This window comes from Lygodium microphyllum, chromosome 9 (assembly GCF_053477565.2).
Source record: "Lygodium microphyllum isolate KBCC chromosome 9, Lygodium_microphyllum_v1.1.10, whole genome shotgun sequence".
Classification (NCBI taxonomy): Eukaryota; Viridiplantae; Streptophyta; class Polypodiopsida; order Schizaeales; family Lygodiaceae; genus Lygodium; species Lygodium microphyllum.
In genome coordinates, this window is record NC_141143.1 from 149,746,331 (window position 1) to 149,764,141 (window position 17,811).

Consider the following 17,811-nt stretch of genomic DNA (forward strand, 5'->3'; position numbering starts at 1 on the left):
AGCCATAAGTACACTAATTCTATCCTTAAATGTCTTATCCACACCCCCCTAAGGATTGCTTCCCCATTGTCCCTGTGACACCCTTTCCTCAATGGAATGGCCTTAGGCATCCGTCCCTAGCTCATGTACCCCTCTTAATTGCCTACCCCTCCACTTCACTAGGCACCCCTTTTCTTAAAAGAACCCCAATATATCCCCAACTCACCTTAGATGAAATATGCTCCCCTTTTGCCACCTCCCTACATAGAGCCTTACTCTTGATATTCAACACACACTCTCTCTAAATGATCAACATGTATCCCCACATTAGAGTGTGCTCCCCTTTTGGCCCCTCCCTATATAGAGCCTTACTCATACTCACCACACACACTCTCTAGATGATCACCCCACTGCCCTAGAGGATTTGATGGTTAGCAATGTACCTTTCATTGGTTTTAGGGCTCTTTGTTAGGATTTTTATTAGGCACCTATATATGCAACTAGGTAGCTCATTTTGGGTCTCACATGCTTCCTTAGATCTTGCCCTTAGGCTTCTCTCCACTATTGTATCTTCTACCATCACACATCCTTGAAAAAAGGGAGATTGAAGACAATAATATTAGCCAGTCTATATGTAACATGGTGGTAGTATATATACATCTCGTGTTTCTCATCATGGATTCTACTTCTCATCAATTTTGAGTTTCTTGTGTTCATCTCTTTTCTTGTTTATGCTTTTGTTCATTTGCACACATGCCTATTCTTTCCATGCTTTTGTTCATTTGCACACATGGTATTAGTCAACTAAATTATATGATTCTAGTGTTGTTTGTTGTTGTCTACTGATTGTTTTGGGTCTATAATATTTGCATTTTGTAATATTGGACCTTACACATCTTGTGTTTTTCATCCTTAGCCCTTTGTCTTGTATAAGTGATTTGTCTACCTATTGAGCAACTATTTCTTTGCTAAGTAATCTATTTTTCATGCATATGTAAATGGAAACCTTGCAATTTGATGTTGCTACTATCACGAAGATCATTGTGTTGCTTTTGCCAAGGGTATTACTCTTGTCTCCCATTGTCATCACACCTCTTAAACTTTGTATTTTTGGTTGGACTACACTTGACTACTTGTCAACATGCATTTTTGTTGATACGATCTTCTTGTTACTTACATTTTGCTTTTTCAGCTTAACAAAGGGTCTCACATATTGGTTGTCGTACATGTCCTTAACTTCATCATTGTGCCAGTCTTTACGTCCTTTTGATTGCTCACACGTGTGAACTTTTAAACTCTGTGTACTTCTATTGATGATAAGCTTAAAGGGCCTAAGGACTTCTCTCAAGGTGTCGGTGAAGCTTCACCAAATGTACATAACTTGATCATCCATGCAAGCTATCGCTCGCTTTAGTCAACTTCATACCATCAAGTCCAAGATGTTAGTATATGTATAGGTTATGGCCATGTAACTGGACACATATGGGAAACTATGGATGTTGGGCATACTATATCATATTATGGAGGGCCTATTGGGTTGAGAAATTGAAGATCATTAGTTTCTTCCACGTCTATGCTTTATATGAGAACTAGTTGCCATGCATTGGTAATCATAACATACTTGCTCCTAGTTAAGCTAGAGGATCCTGGTAGCATCTAGTAGTTGCTCAGCAACCATATCACAAACTTAGCCAATCAAGAAATTTCAAAGACTACCTCATAATAAAACATCAAGGTCTCAATCCAAAAGGATAAGCCTGAGGGACCCTATACTTCTATGGTCATCCTAACAACAATCTAATGCCCATCCAAGAAGGCTAGCTTCGTAATCAATCAAATATGAGAGTAGCTAACACTACACTTGGTTTTCAAAGAGAGTGTGAAATAAGGGGGGGCACTAGGGATAGTCCTTTACATGCTCCCTGTTGAGTTTGATGGTATGGACAATGCTTTGAGGATTCAAACTTCATCAAACCTTGCAAGCTTCCAACATATGCCATCCGTGTTGTTGGGAGCATAAGTTTTCACTTAGGTTACATGGGTTATTTTCTCAAGTTGGCATCTCACATATTCAAACTTTTGCAACTAATACTAAGAGGGCTAACATAAAGAAGAAGAGTAAGTGCTACTTTTATGGCAAGAAGGGGCTACCTCTCAAAGGATTTCAAAAAGCTAGCAACTTTTGTAGAAGAAGAAGGAGAAGAAGGGAAAGGACAACTTCAACTCGTTATCATCCTTGAACTTTGATTTTGATTCCAATCAGATGGCTAAGGCCACAATGATCTAGGAGTCTATTTTCTAGCCCTAGTGATGGCATCATTCCTTCTGAAATCTTAGTGTAGTGGGGATTGTTGGTCTCATTTTTATATAGGTGAGGTGGACCTAGAATGTTACTTTCTCAAGGTTGATCTTTTGCTATGGTATTGGAAACGATGGCTTCCTAGGGGCTTGCATGCCTACTATCATTGTATAACTTATTATACTCATCACTCGTGATTTGAGAGAGGTTTTTAACAATGTAAATTTCATTGGTTTAGGCGCACTTTATTAGGTTCTCTATGAGTGGTTGTATGAGTTGTTAGGTGGCTCGATTTGGATCCAACTTGTGGTCTTAGGTCTTATCATTAGGCCTATCTATATAATGCTCTTCTCCACTCTCTATTGCATCTTGTATCATGATACATCCTTGCAAAGAGGGAGACGAGATGCATTATTGAGTAGTCATTTTGCTCATACCCTTGTGGTATTGTATTTACATCTCACGCTTCTCATATTGGATTCAATTGCTTGCTCATTCTAAATTGCTCATATTACCCTATTTGTTAATATTTATGCTTTGTTCTTTCAATGTGTTTGAGTATATTCTCACATTTACTTATGTTGATTCCCCATCTATGTTATCAAAAGTTTATACTTAATAAGAACTAGGTGCTATGTGCTTAGGTGCTCCCCGTGTGAAGCATTAATGTGTAATGGGACGCTTTGCATCCTAGGACACACTTAATGTCACAAAAGGGTTCTCGCATTAGCATCGTATTTTGGTATTGTGTCTCACACTTTTGTGGCTTGCACTTTAAATCACACAAAAGCTATAAGAGGAAACCACATATGCAATGTAATGTCATGCTTCTATAATAATTTCATTGTATTATATCTTTTATGTAAAGTGAGTATGTGTATGTGTGATATACGTTTGTTAACACTTAATTGATATCTCATCTATTATTCCTTCTGATCATATCTTAATTGATATGTCATCTATTCTTTCTTGCATCTATTGTTTCTTCCAATCATATCTTAATCGATATGCTTTTGATATTAACTTTGTCATTTGCCTACAAAGATCAATACATAGACCTCCGTAATAGGTAACTTGCATACAATGATTAGCACATAGACAACAACAAATGAACTTCTTTGGATCTTTGAGCATGGAAGATTGTTACGTTAGGGACCAATAAAAATTCAAAATGATGTGGAGTAGATATTTCCATCTTCATGATGTCATTATGGCTTGTTTGGGCATAACCTCTACAAAGATAAATAATCAAGACACAACTTTCCCTTGCTCCAAGTTTTTAAATGGTGAGTGTGCAACTACTCTTCCACATTTAGCATGCATCTCAACAAGTGTATTGGCAATGACCATATCATTCTCTAACCCATCTGAGATGATCTATTTGTGAATGTTGCACCCTGTTTCTCTAACATTGGCACATGCTTTCAAGGCACCGGCATATGTTCCTCTATTTGAATGGAAACCTTCTTGCATGATCATGGGGAACAACTCAAGAGCCCTTAGTCCCTCCACCTTTGTAGCAAGAGCAAAGATGATGGCCTTTTAAGCATGCATGGTCAAGTGGAAGACCTTGCAAAAAGCTTTGGCAACCTTTTTGAGTCTTCCAATAGAGGAGGGGGAATGCCCAATCCAAGGCATGGATTGGGCATTCTCGCCTGATCAAGCCCTCGCTATGCCATGTGCACACCTGCTGCAGTCTCGATGGAATTTCTTCAGTTCCTCATGTGCCACCCCCTCATTTTTCTCCCCTCCTTCCAATTGCCTAAAACCATCCCCACTTGCTCTTGGTCATCCCAGTATAGAGAGAGAGAGAGAGAGAGAGAGAGAGAGAGAGAGAGAGAGAGAGAGAGAGAGAGAGAGAGAGAGAGAGAGAGAGAGAGAGAGAGAGAGAGAGAGAGAGAGAGAGAGATGTGTGTGTGTGTGTGTGTGTGTGTGTGTGTGTGTGTGTGGAGCTACCAGTAGATGGCTATGCCAAATGCCAATGAAGAAACCTCTTGCTTATAGGTTGTAAAATCTTGTGATGCATATCTAGCTTATAAGCTCTTGTTCACTACATAGGATGTAAGCCCTTGTGGTACATACATAATCACCGTTGCAATGACAAGAGCCCCCCCCCCCCTCCCCCCCCAAAACACACACACACACACACACACACACACACACACACACACACACACACACACACACACACACACACACACACACACACACACACACACACACACACACACACACACACACACACACACACACACACACACACACACACACACACACACACACACACACACACACACACACACACACACACACACACACACACACACACACACACACACACACACACACACACACACACACACACACATGCATGCACGCACGCACGCACGCACGCACGCACGCACGCACACACACACACACACACACACACACACACACACACACACATGCATGCACGCACACACACACACACACACACTGACTGACTGACTTCAATTGGGTGGTCATCTTGCACATCTATTGCCTTCTCTTTGACCTCCGTGGCTCCTGTATGGCATAGCCCATTTGGCTACCATGTGTGAGTAAATAGTGCCAATATGTGTAATAGTATTGGCCTATGCAATTGTGTCTTCCTTGTGTTTACTAAAGTTGCAGATGAGGCAATGGGCTATGCCACATAAGAATCATCAAGGTCAAAGAGGAAGCTATAGTTGAGCACGAGAAGGTCTACAGATCAATAAACATGTAGGCATGAGAGGACAAGGCAAGTCATACTAATGATTTTTCTCAATAAGAACTATTTGTGGATTGATGTATTGAATGTGAAGGTGCCATGTGATGGCTACCATGTGTGGTGAGTCGATAGTGTTAGCCTTAATAATATTGGCATATGTGATTGTGTCTTCCTTGTGTTTACTAAAGGTGAAGGGGACAAGACAGAGTATACCGCAAAAAAGATTGGGATGTTCCAAGTAGCCAAACTCCTAGGATCTACAAGTTTTGCTACTGTTGGTCAACATTCCAGATCTCATCTCGACACAATAGCTTCTCAAAAGGGTTTCGCAACATAACTTAAACATTAATTCAAATTTAGATTTGACATAATGAGAAACATACATTTGCTATACTATCATGAGAGACACGATGTATATGGACCACCATGCATATAAAGCTTGTCGATGAGGGTGTTTAGACCATGCTTTTCTCCATATGTTGTTTCCTACCCAATGGGATCTTGACCTGTGATGGAATGCTATACAAAAGAATATAAACTAGCATTGTTAGAATCACATTATTACTATAAGCAACGTAGAAAACAATAAAGATTTGTCCTCTCGTGCCAACTTGCTTATTAATTTGTAAACTTTCTTGTGTACATGTATACATACACAACTCTTTCTCTTTCACATACCTACTGGTTTCTTTATTTCTTCATAAACTATATTTTTTCTATTTCTTACTCCACTTATTATTTTCATAGAAGTGGAAGAATCACAATAACAAGAATGCCCTATGACCATGTGAGAGAGATAGTGGAAATAAAATTGTTGCCTATATTTGGCCTTTAAGAATGACCTCTCTTTCTTTGTTGGATAACAAACCTCTTCTCCTTGTGCCACGTAGGCTCGAGAGTATTCTAGTTGGTTTGGGGTTCTTGAGCCTAAGCTTTAAGTAATATATAGGATAGATGCTCCACTTATTATTTTGTAGGAGTGGAAGAGTCACAATAGTAAGAATGCCTTGTGATTGTGTGGGAGAGAGTGTGGAAATAAAACTGCCGCCTATATTCACCCTTTAGGATAGACTTCTCTTTCTTTATTAGATAACGAACCTCTTCTCCTTGTGCCATATAAGCTCAGGAGCCTTTTGGTTGGTTTGGGATTAATGAGCCAAACCTCTAAGTAGTATATAAATACTCTACTTGTTAACAATAACGTCTTGCGAGTGTGGGAGATAGAGCGAGAGAGTGGAGATAAAACTACTCCCTATATTTACCCTTCAAGAAAGACCTCTCCTTCTATGTTGGATAACAAACCTCTTTTCCCTTCTCGTTGGTTTGGGGTTCTTGGTACCTGGAGTAGGGATTGGGGCTTGACTAATTCCTTCCTTCTTTTTGGTTTGGCCCTTTTAATCGAAAAGTTTAAGTGAAGAATCTTACTAGGGCTTGAAGAATTGCGAAAAGGGGTGTGTGCCATGTCATGAGGGGGTGGGTCGAGTGGGGTTTTGGGGGGGGTGCCATGTTGTGAGGGGGTTGGGTGGAGTGAGGTTTTCTAAGGTGAGAGGAGAGAGACAGTGGAGGGGAGTATTCTATGTTGTGGGGGAGTTGGGTAGAGTGGATTTTTTTGAGCAGGGGGTGTGCCATATTGTGGGGGGTTGGGTGGAGCAAGGCTTTGTGGGCAAGTGAAGGGGGGGTTGCGCCATGTTGTGAGGGGGTTGGGTGGAGCAAGGCTTTGTGGGCAAGTGAAGGGGGGGTTGCGCCATGTTGTGAGGGGGTTGGGTCACGGGTGGAGCGGGTTTTCTAAGGGGAAGGGAGAGAGACTGTGGGGGAAGTGTGCCATGTGCCATGTGGGGATGTTCAGTAGAGAGTTTCGAAAGAGTGCCTTGAGAACGTACATACAGGTGATGCATGGCTGTCGTCAGCTTGTGCCAAACCTCTAAGTAATACATAGAAAAGAAGATACAAAATCGAAGGGATAATTTGTTCCATCGGCGGGCCCAAGGTGGCCTGAACGGGCTTCAGCCTTCCGGGCTGAGCTGCCTTTCTTGTGTCTGTAATAGAACATATCTCGCCTAGTTATCAGGCCAGGCCCAATGTGGCCGGAAGTTTTAGGTTCCTGAATTTCCCACTTGAGCTTCAATGGCTGACTTGCGTCATTTCTCCGTTATAAACACATCTCCTGTTCCTGTATCCTTGTCCTCTTCCTTTCTCGAACGCAAACGTGCTATTCTCCCGCCAGCTACTGCTGCCGTTGCGGCCTCTCACAAACCAGCTTCCTCTTCTTCTTCGTCTTCTGTCCCGAGCAAAAACCCTCTGGCCTTCATTTTGGATTCTCCTCCTTCTCCTTCTCCTGCTTTGGTTCCTGCTCACCATGCCAATTTAGGTGAACATGACTCCTTCAGCCTCAGCCCTCTCCGAAGGCCCGACTTGTTTGCAGACGTCGCTTGTAAAAGGGTTGAAGACGCTCAGAGCTTGCACTTTTCCGTTCCCTCTCTCGAAGCTGAAACCCAATCCAGCAGTCATTTTAAAAGAAATTCTCGTAAGTTGATGAATGATGACGAATGCACGGGTAACCAAATCAGTGGTACCATGGAGAATGATGAAGACGTCACCTACATCTATGAAGCTGATATTGATTTCACACACAGGGACTTTGAGGGGGAGCCGTCGGTGTCTGGAGATGACGAAGATGCAAACAATGATGATATCATTCATATAGAAGCAGAGCCAGGCAAGGTTTTTGTGGGAAACCTACCCCCATGGGCAGGAAAAAGCCTTATTGCTGAGTATTTCAGGCAATTCGGGCCTATCAGAAATCTTATTCTGATAAGAAGTCACAGCAATCCAGAGAAAAACAAAGGCTATTGCTTCCTATTTTATGGAGGCCCTGACCCTGTGGACTCCGCATTAAAAGCTGCAGAACTTCATGGGGTTGAGTTTCACGGCAGGTCTCTGACAGTGAAGCTGGATGATGGCAGAAGATTTCGTGCGAAGTTAGCAGGCAGAAGGCAGTGGTTGGAGGAAGGGAAGTTGAGTCATCGATCAGACTGGCATATGGACCGTGATGATGCTTCTCGAAAGTTTCGAAAACTAGTGGAAAATAACCCCAGCAATTGGAAGATGGTGCTTAAGGCTTTTCATAACATAGATAAGGTACATTCCATCCTAATGCTTTAAAGCTTATTTTATTTTGTTGCAGCTGTTCTTATCGAGCTAAGAGTCATCTGTTTGGCGTGTGGTTGAGTGCTTGGGAAGCAAGTATCAAAGCACTTCAAGAATCTTGCTTCTCAAAATTCCTCATGTTTGTTGTTTGGACTATGACTAATAATAGATGCACCGCAGTCAAGAAAAATAATAGTACTCAATTGAGAGAGAGAGAGAGTCGAAGAAAGAGGAAGGGAGGGGCTTCCAAAGACCTTTAGGTCTCTTTAAAGAGTTTTAGCGCAACATGCAGGGAAAAGAAGTAGTGGTACCTATGTAAGCTAGTGGTTTCAAAAGCTAGCGGCAAGTAAGCTCTACTCAAGATCATGTAGGGCTTGCAAGTCTAGGGAGGAGCACGTTTGAAAATATGGACACTCCATTAAAAGTGGAAGTAAAGGTAAAATTGGACTCTTGAGAGGAGTGGAAAGTGTGTTGAAGAATCTAGAGCATGGTAAGAGCTATGGAGGTTGGAAGATAAAGACTAAATTCATATTGGCATAGACAATGAGTAGACAACTGTTATACAAGTGAATTAGGTTCCAAGATGGAAGCTTGGACTCATAAAGACAATCTTGTGTATTGGATTGACAATGACAATGACACTAACTAAAAGAGGAAAGCATCATGACGTTTCATTCATCATTGTGAAAGTACAATGCTTTATAATAGTTGGGTTGTTCCACTCTTCTTACTGTGTATATGGGATTTAGGACCTCTCTTCCTGGAGCATACATCATTTGTCTATTTATCAACAAAGTCTAATCTAGATCACAACTATCCAGGTTGCCATTAGGAAAATGCTAGGTTATATGGAGTTGGCATAGCAATGCCAGGCTATATAGATGGTGGGGCCAATATATAATAGTGTTAAGGTAGATAGGATTGGATATCGAGATTATTGAAATATACTTGTTTTAGCATTGGTTCATACTCAACCATTAAGAGCTAAGACCCTGAAGCAAAGGGTTGTGTAGATGTATGAGGTAGTGATTCATTTGAGTGGTATGGACCACCTGGCTACAACAATGCTCCAATACATGGTCAATGTGGATTAATAATTTACTACTCAAGCATTGAGTTGAGAGAATTTTGATAAATATATAGTAGTGTTAAGGTAGATAGGATTAGATATTGAGATTATTGAAAGATACTTGTTTTAGCATTGGTTCATGCTCAACCATTAAGAGCTAAGACCCTGAAGCAAAGGGTGGTGTAGATGTATGAGGCAGTGATTCATTTGAGTGGTATGGACCACCTAGCTATCACAATGCTCCAATACATGGTCAATGTGGATTAATAATTTACTACTCAAGCATTGAGTTGGGAGAATTTTGATACATTTACAAACACTATGTTTGATAGAGGCTTAAAAAGTCCTAGGATCCAACCTGCACGCAAGGCACAAGATAAGCCATTGACCCACACCATGCTAGTGTATGGATGCGACCGGTACTAGACCTAAAGTCCAAGTGTAGTGATCACATAATGTGTGTACAAATGGGCATTGAGCTCTACAAATAGAATTTTACTACCCTAACCTTGAAAGTGCCTTTAGTGTGCAGGTACATTATAAGATCCTTTAGTCGTCCTAATTGGACGTGTTCAGATCTAGTCACACAGTGACCCAAGGTTGTGATAGTGCTCAAGTTGCCGATTCTAGATGTCCAATTATGTAACATTTCTCTCGTCATGAGTGGTTGTTGTCCTGAGTAATATCCTCAGGGGTGAAGTTAAAAAAATGACTTTTCAATGAGCATACCAATTGCCATGCAGCCTCCACCTCCAAGTAGTTTTTCCACTTGACTAAATACACGGTTTGATAGGATCGTATTGTCTTGTATTCACAAACCAATCTAGGCTTGAATAGAATAGATTGAGCAATAGTAGGTGATGATGTGGCAGCTTGCACGGCAGCCAGTAGAGGAAAACATAGTAATATTTGTAGCTGACAGGGTGAAGGAAAGCGAAAATGCCTAAGTGGTGTGCGCATCGAGAATGGAGTGTGTTCAGCAGTAGAGAGTGCAGAGAGAGTAGAGACTTGAGTTGGGTGTGTATCAGTGTGGCACACACAAAGAATGAAAGAATGTATTTATGTTTTAGGGTACGGTACATTTACACACGCAAGAGTGCGGTCACATGTACAAGTAAAATATATACACGGGAAGTGTAGCAAAGGGCCTTTACACCCAACAACCTCCCACTTAAAGGTCATGAGCAAACCTTTAACCAACTCCCACTAGTCGAATGCAATGCTCATGTTGAGCCTTTGCAAGATTTTTTGTGAGAGCATCTGCAGGGTTATCTTGTGTTTTGATCTTAGTCAGTGTGACTAGACCATCATCCAGAACTTGTCTGATAAAGTGATACCGTACATCAATATGTTTAGTACGTGCATGAAACATGGCATTCCTAGCTAGACATATAGCACTCTAGCTATCATATCCAAGTACAGGTGTTTTGGTGGGCAGCCCAAAATCCTTGACCAAGCGACCAAGCCAAACAGCTTCTTTTGAAGCTTCAGTGGCTGAAATATATTCAGCCTCAGTGGTAGAAAGTGCTACTATCTTTTGCAATCTAAAGCACCAAGAATCTGCCCCACCAGTCAAGGTAAATATATACCCACTAGTAGACTTGCGAGTATCCAAGTCACCTGCCATGTCTGCATCACAATATCCCTGCAAATCTAATGTACCCTTTCCATAGCAAATACATTTTCTTTGTGTGCCCTTAAGATATCGAAAGATGCATTTCACTGCCTCCCAATGTGCTTTGCCAGGGTTCGACATAAACCTGCTCACAATTCCCACTGCATGAGCAATGTCAGGTCTAGTGGCAACCATAGCATGCATGAGTGATCCACAAGCTGAAGTATAAGGAACACCCTTCATAGAGTTGGCTGCCATGTCATCTTTTGGGCAATTAGCTTTGCTAAGCTTAAGGTATGGTGGTAATGGAACACCAAGTGACTTAGCATCTGTCATAGAGAAACGATCAAGTACTTTGTTGATGTACTTTTCTTGTGAGAGAAATAAGAGCTTCTGCTCTCTATCTCTCATCACACGCATGCCCAAAATATGTTCAGCTGCATCCAAGTCCTTCATGGAAAAGGCTGAATTCAGCTGTCTTTTCAATGCATTAACCTGGCTCTTATGCTTACCAACAATAAGCATATCATCCACATAAAGCACAAGGATAATAAGGCTTCCATCATCAGCCTTCTTTGTGTATAAGCAGTGATTTGCATTGCTTCTTTTAAACCCATGTGAGAGTATGAAGGCATCAAACTTCTTATACCACAATCTAGGAGCTTGTTTTAAACCATACAAGCTTCTCTTAAGCTTGCACACCAAATGCTCCTTTCCTGGCATAACAAAGCCCTCTGGCTGTTTCATATACAGCTTTTCTTCTAAATCACCATGCAGGAATGCAGTTTTAACATCCATCTGATCAAGTTCAAGATCCATAGATGCAACAATAGCAAACAATACCCGAAGAGTCGTCATTTTGACAACAGGTGAAAAGACTTCCTGAAAGTCAATCCCCTCTTTCTGAGTATAACCCTTAGCCACAAGCCTGGCTTTGTATTTGGGTTTGCCATCCACACATTTGATTTTGTAGACCCACTTGTTAGGAATAGCTTTCCTATCTTTGGGCAATGAAATTAAATCCCAAGTATCATTCTGATACAATGACTTCATTTCTTCCTGCATAGCTTGCTCCCACTTTTTCTTTAACTCACATGACAATGCCTCTTTATATGTAAGAGGCTCACCCTCATCTGTGAGTAAAATGCAGTCCAAAGAGGGATCAAACCTCTGTATGGGTCTCCTGACACGTATAGACCTTCTCACCCAATGATTTGTGTTATCAGGCAATGGATCTACATCCAAAAGAATGTCAATGACCTCATTATTTGGTTGCTGAACTGCATTTTCAGGTTGCTGTAATAAATTTTCAGGCTGCTGTAATTGATGTTCAGCATGCTGATTTTGTTGCCCAAACTGATTTTCAGCATCCCTTTGCTGCCCATTTGCATCTGGCTCAATAATGACACCCTGATTATCATAACCAGCATCAGATGGAGCTGAATTTTCAGTGGCTGATGGCTGTTTAAGTGGCTGATCATGCTGAAATTTCACTTTCTTTTTGTCTACATCACTAGATGTGGCATTTTTCAGCAGCTTTGATTCATTAAATACCACATCTCGGCTGCGTAGCACCTTTTTCATGCTTGGAACCCAAACTCTATAACCCATTTCACCATCATCTCCATAACCCATGAAAATGCCTCTGAGGGATTTCATGTCAAGTTTAGTTCTGCTATCAACAGGCACATGTACATAGCATTCGCAGCCAAAGACCTTTAAGTGGTCATATGAAGCAGGTTTGCCAGACCAAACCTCTTCAGGGATGCCACTATCAAGTGCATGATGTGGAGATCGGTTGCAAATATGCACTGCGGTTTTAAGTGCCTCCCCCTAAAACAATTGCGGGAGATTAGCTGTGGACAACATGCACCGAATACTTCTCACATAAAGTGCGATTCATTCGCTCAGCCACACCATTAGATGACGGATTATAAGGGGCTGTAAGCTCTCGTTTAATCCCATTTTCATCACAAAAACTATTAAATTGTTTAGATACGTACTCTCTCCCATTATCTGTTCTTATGCATTTCAGTTTTAAGCCCTTTTGAGTACTAACAAATGCATAAAACCTTTTAAAGGCATCCAATGCCTCACTTTTTTGCTTAAGCAAATAAACCCATAGCTTTCTAGAGTGGTCATCAATAAAAGACACAAAATAACGGAAACCACTATGAGTTTTTATTGGCATGGTACATACATCGGAATGGACTAAATCCAAGATACATGCTTTCCTAGAGGCTCCATGAGAGTATGAACTTTTTACATGTTTTCCAAAGACACAGTCATCACAAAAGTCAAGCTTTGAGTTTTTCACATCAACTCTTCCAAGTGAAGAAAGTGCATCCAAACCCTTTTGGCTCATGTGCCCAAGACGCTTATGCCATAGCTCCATGTGTGACTGTACTTCTGTAACTGCAACAAACTTTCCAGGAAGTGCCTTGCAATGAAGATAATACAAAGTTCCCTTTTTACCACCTCTAGTGACGAGCATAGATCCTTTCTGTATTTTCCACATTCCACCACCAAAGGTAGTGTAGTAACCCCTGCTATCTAACTGCCCAACAAAAAGCAAGCTCTTCTTAATTCCAGGTACATACCTAACATCATAAAGAATCAATTCCTGGCCATTTTCAAGAGCCAGGTGTATGGTGCCCACTCCTTCAATGTCACATGCATGATTATTCCCTAGGTAAACTTTCCCAAGATTACCTGCTGCATAAGTAGAAAAACACTCCAAAGATGGAGTTACATGAAATGAGGCACCACTGTCAACAATCCACGATTGTGACAAACCATCATGAGCAGATAACAAGGCATCTATCACATCCCTTTTAGTGATATACATGTCTTCCACTGTCATAGCATGTGGATTTGAAGATGCAACCAGCAAATTAGCATCTTTATCATCTTCTATCTCCTCAATGACAACACTAGATACCATATTTGCCTTTTCTGTTTCTTTAGGGATAGAGCTGCTATCCTTCTCATTCTTTTTGCCTTTTGCATTAGCCTGCTTCTTACGTTCTTGCTCCTTCTTATAGTACCTGCAATCGGGCTTTTTATGCCCTTTGCGTCCACACTGATAGCAAGTGACATCTTGCTATTTTTCTTTGCTTTTGCTGCGATTTTTATGCTTATTTGTAGCATTTGACTTCTTTTCAGTCCGTCCTCTAACATTATAGGCTGATCCATTGTTTTCCCCACTAGACTTGCGTCTAATCTCCTCATTGAGGATAGAACCACGTACACCATCAAATGTCAAGTTGGGGTTGTTGCTCAATGACACAACCAATGCTTCCCATGAATCTGGCAAAGTCATGAGCAAGAAGATAGCCTTTAGCTTAGGATCAAAAGGTGGCAAGCCTGCATCCTGTAACTGACTTAAAATACCTGTAAATGCAGCCAAATGCTCTGAGGTGGGCTTAGACTCATCAAGCTTTAAGTTGACTAACTTTCGCATGAGATGGACCTGATTAACAGGAGTAGTATTCTCATACGTAGCCTTGAGTTTCTCCCAAACTGCATATGCACTGTTGAGTCCCTTGATATCAACCAAGATATCATCAGTAACTGCCATTTTGATGTAAGTAATGGCCTTTTTATTCATTTTAGCCCAATCTTCATTTGACAAAGCAACAGGTTTTTGTTCTGCCAAAGCATCTTCACAATCCTTCAGAAAAAGGATACCCTGCATACGATCTTTCCAAAGATCAAAGCCATTGCCATCAAATTTGCGAATCTCAAAAAGATTCTTTGTGTTAGCAGTGGATGCACTTCCAGCCATTTTTCAGCAATAAATTTCTGCAATAGAATGCTGAATGCAATCAGCCAATAGCAAGGTTGCTGTATATAACAGCAAATACACAAACTTGCACTTCAAAGTGTGCCCAAGAAGCAGATATTTTGCTGTAATTGCAGTCCAAAGGGCTGATTACAGCATATACACAAAGCAAATCTGATACATGTGCATACAAGACAGCTTCCACTTCAATAATACATCACCGTAATGCCCAAATGCAATAACCCGAGTGCCGTATGTGCCACTATTTCACTGCACAATGAGCATTCAGCAATACATGTACCAAGAGAAGCTGCCTTTTCATAACATTTGATACATCCCAAGTCCAAATTTCTCCCACTTATAGCAGTGAATCTGCTGTAATTCCACTGTCAAAGCACAAATTGGCTCAAAATACATCACTAATGTGAAAAGCCCCAAATTTTCTGCAAGAAATCTGCCCCAATTGCATTAATACATGTTCCCGAGAGCATAAAACGGGCAAATTCAGTAAAATTTCATAAAATTTTGCAAAAGCCCCAAATTTTCCGGGTCCAAATGTGCACTAATGTCAACCAATCTGACTTAGCTGAGCAAAATTTCACCAATACATCAAAAGGCCCAAATTTTATGGGTCCAATGTTGAGAAATTTTACTCAAACGAGCAAAATTTCACCAAATTTGGCAAAATCCCCAATTTATACGCGCACAATGTCTGCAATTTTGACGCAGATGTCTGTATTATGCATGAACAGCACTAAATCTGGAAAAGCCCCAAATTTTCTGGCTCAAATCTGCACAATTGTGAGAACTGTGCTTGCGCGCGCGTACCGGGGCCTGTTTTAATGTGACAAGTCACAAAAATTGCAAAAAATGACTGTCGTGACCTGTCGACTGACTGATCACGCTGATCAGAAATGAACTGTCGCCTGTCCACGCTGACCTGTCAGCTGCTGTCGCTTGACGGTCGCTGAGCTGTCAGCTATTGTCGCCTGTCCACGCTGACCAGTCAGCTGTCGCCTGTCCACGCTGACCTGTCAGCTGTTGCCTGACTGTCACTGAACAGAAACGTGACCTGAAAGCTGATGACCTGACTTGTGCTGACCTGGAATGGCTGCGCCTGATTTGTCTGGTTACAGACTGAGCAAAAACGACCCTGCTACACTGTCTCCTGTTTCGCGCGTGCTCTCGCCTGACCAGCAGAGATGACGACTTGCAGATTTCTCACGAGCGAAGCGCTGGCGATGTCTCGCATAGGCTCCGGGAAGCGCGCACACCTTAGCCGAAGCTCTGATACCAGTTTGAAGGAAAGCGAAAATGCCTAAGTGGTGTGCGCAGCGAGAATGGAGTGTGTTCAGCAGTAGAGAGTGCAGAGAGTAGAGACTTGAGTTGGGTGTATACCAGTGTGGCACACACAAAGAATGAAAGAATGTATTTATGTTTTAGGGTACGGTACATTTACACCCGCAAGAGGGCGGTCACATGTACAAGTAAAATATATACACGGGAAGTGTAGCGAAGGGCCTTTACACCCAACATAGGGCAGGAGTTGGCAGGTGTAAACGCAGTAGTAATTGCCATGTGGTAGTTGGCGGCAACAGGGCGAGTGATCTGCAGCAGTCATCGGGGTCGGTGTCATGAGGACATGTGTTTTTGAAAACCTCACTTAACATGCGGATTAATTTTTAATCACATGGTCAAGTAAATGTTGCACATGTGAGGTGTAACTGGGGTTAGAGTAAATTTATGAGCCCGGAACATGTGAGGTGTAACTGGGGCATTATTCATCTCCATCAAAGCAGGTGAAGGCCAATTTACTGCGTGAATCAAGAGGCAAATAAGATCGAAGACTTGCTAGTCATTTTGGACAACAAGGTGAGTTGGAATACCAAAAGGGATTGGGAGAATCCCATTGTACATCAACTTCTATTTCAATTAAGCTAAATAAATACCAAAAGGGGCACTAGTTTTGGGGTCAATAGGGTGTCCATTGTCCAAGATTATAAGTAATTTACATTTCTCAGTTTTGTAATAAATGTTATTGCTATAACTAAGTTGTAATTAGGGAATTACCACCTATCCGCTGAAGGAAGGATGGTTTCATGGTTCCATCACCGGGATTACCACTCAATTTCTTGATTTGGTGGGCCTGAGGCACTTGATTGCAGGCCAAAGCTTTGTGCTAGTGCTGATCTTTACTCTCAGCTAAGAAATTATTGCAATATGTCTTTATATAGTGAGATGGACTCAAGCAATGAGATCTCTTAGTATGATCATTCGCATGGTAATGCAATGCTTGACCTTGGACAAGGCTCAGATCATGGACAACAAGTTGAAAATGTTGTTGTTGGGCAAGATGCACGTCCTTCAGGGCATAAGGAGGCTGATGACCAGTAAAGTGAAGAGGAATTTGATGACCAGTTGAAGAATCGGATGAGGACAGTAGCAAATCTCTTTGTTGAATTGGCAAAGGTTCCTCAATTTACCTGATTTTTGAATGTTCCAAAGAAGGACATAAAAGACAAGACGAAGAAGATGTCTTCTATACCTTCGGGACAGCAAGATGCACCGAAGATAATGCCAAACCCTTCATTTGAAGCTCCCAAAGATGCTAATGAAATAAAACAATTGGTACCTACGAGGCAAGGAATGCAAATGCAAGGCCATTACGGAAGTGCCAATCCAATGGATTTTGGATAGCTAGGCATGTATGCTATGATGGGGCAGCCATGATATTTTGGTGGAAACAGGATTTTTCATGCTATGGTTGGACAAGGACTGCATACAGGAATGTATGGCACAAATCCCTATGGTATGCAGCAACCAATGCATAGTGTGCAAGGCCCAACGTATTTGGGTATGGCTGGAAATATGCAAACCCTATGCATGGCAGCATTGGCTTGATACCTGGGGCACAAAGTAGCATGTGTGGTACTGTATCTACACCCTTGAATGCTTATGGGACTTAAGGAATGAATGTTGGTTATGCAAATACTTTGTTTGACGTTGGTTTTGATGTAAATTCGCCAAATGCATCCTTTTTGCAGCAGCCAATATATGACAACTTGACACCCAAAGGAGCAACAAAAGACTATGATGAGGGTGGAAAAGTAGTGTAGTTTGAGTCCTTCAATGGTGTATAAGATAGGCTGAAAACTGACTTTTATTCAGCAGTTTGATGCAGCCT

The 17,811-nt window shown here is 41.5% G+C and overlaps 1 protein-coding gene across 1 annotated transcript in view; it reads left to right on the top strand.

Annotated features, from left to right (window-relative positions):
• Positions 1-6,983: 6,983 nt before the first annotated feature.
• LOC148031708 (uncharacterized) overlaps positions 6,984-17,811 on the top strand; it is a 192,586-nt gene continuing 181,758 nt past the window's right edge. Inside the window, exon 1 of the mRNA XM_087685277.1 lies at positions 6,984-8,150. Coding sequence (XP_087541403.1) covers positions 7,137-8,150 — 1,014 coding nt within the window. The 5' untranslated portion in view covers positions 6,984-7,136. The remainder of the gene's footprint in view (positions 8,151-17,811) is intronic.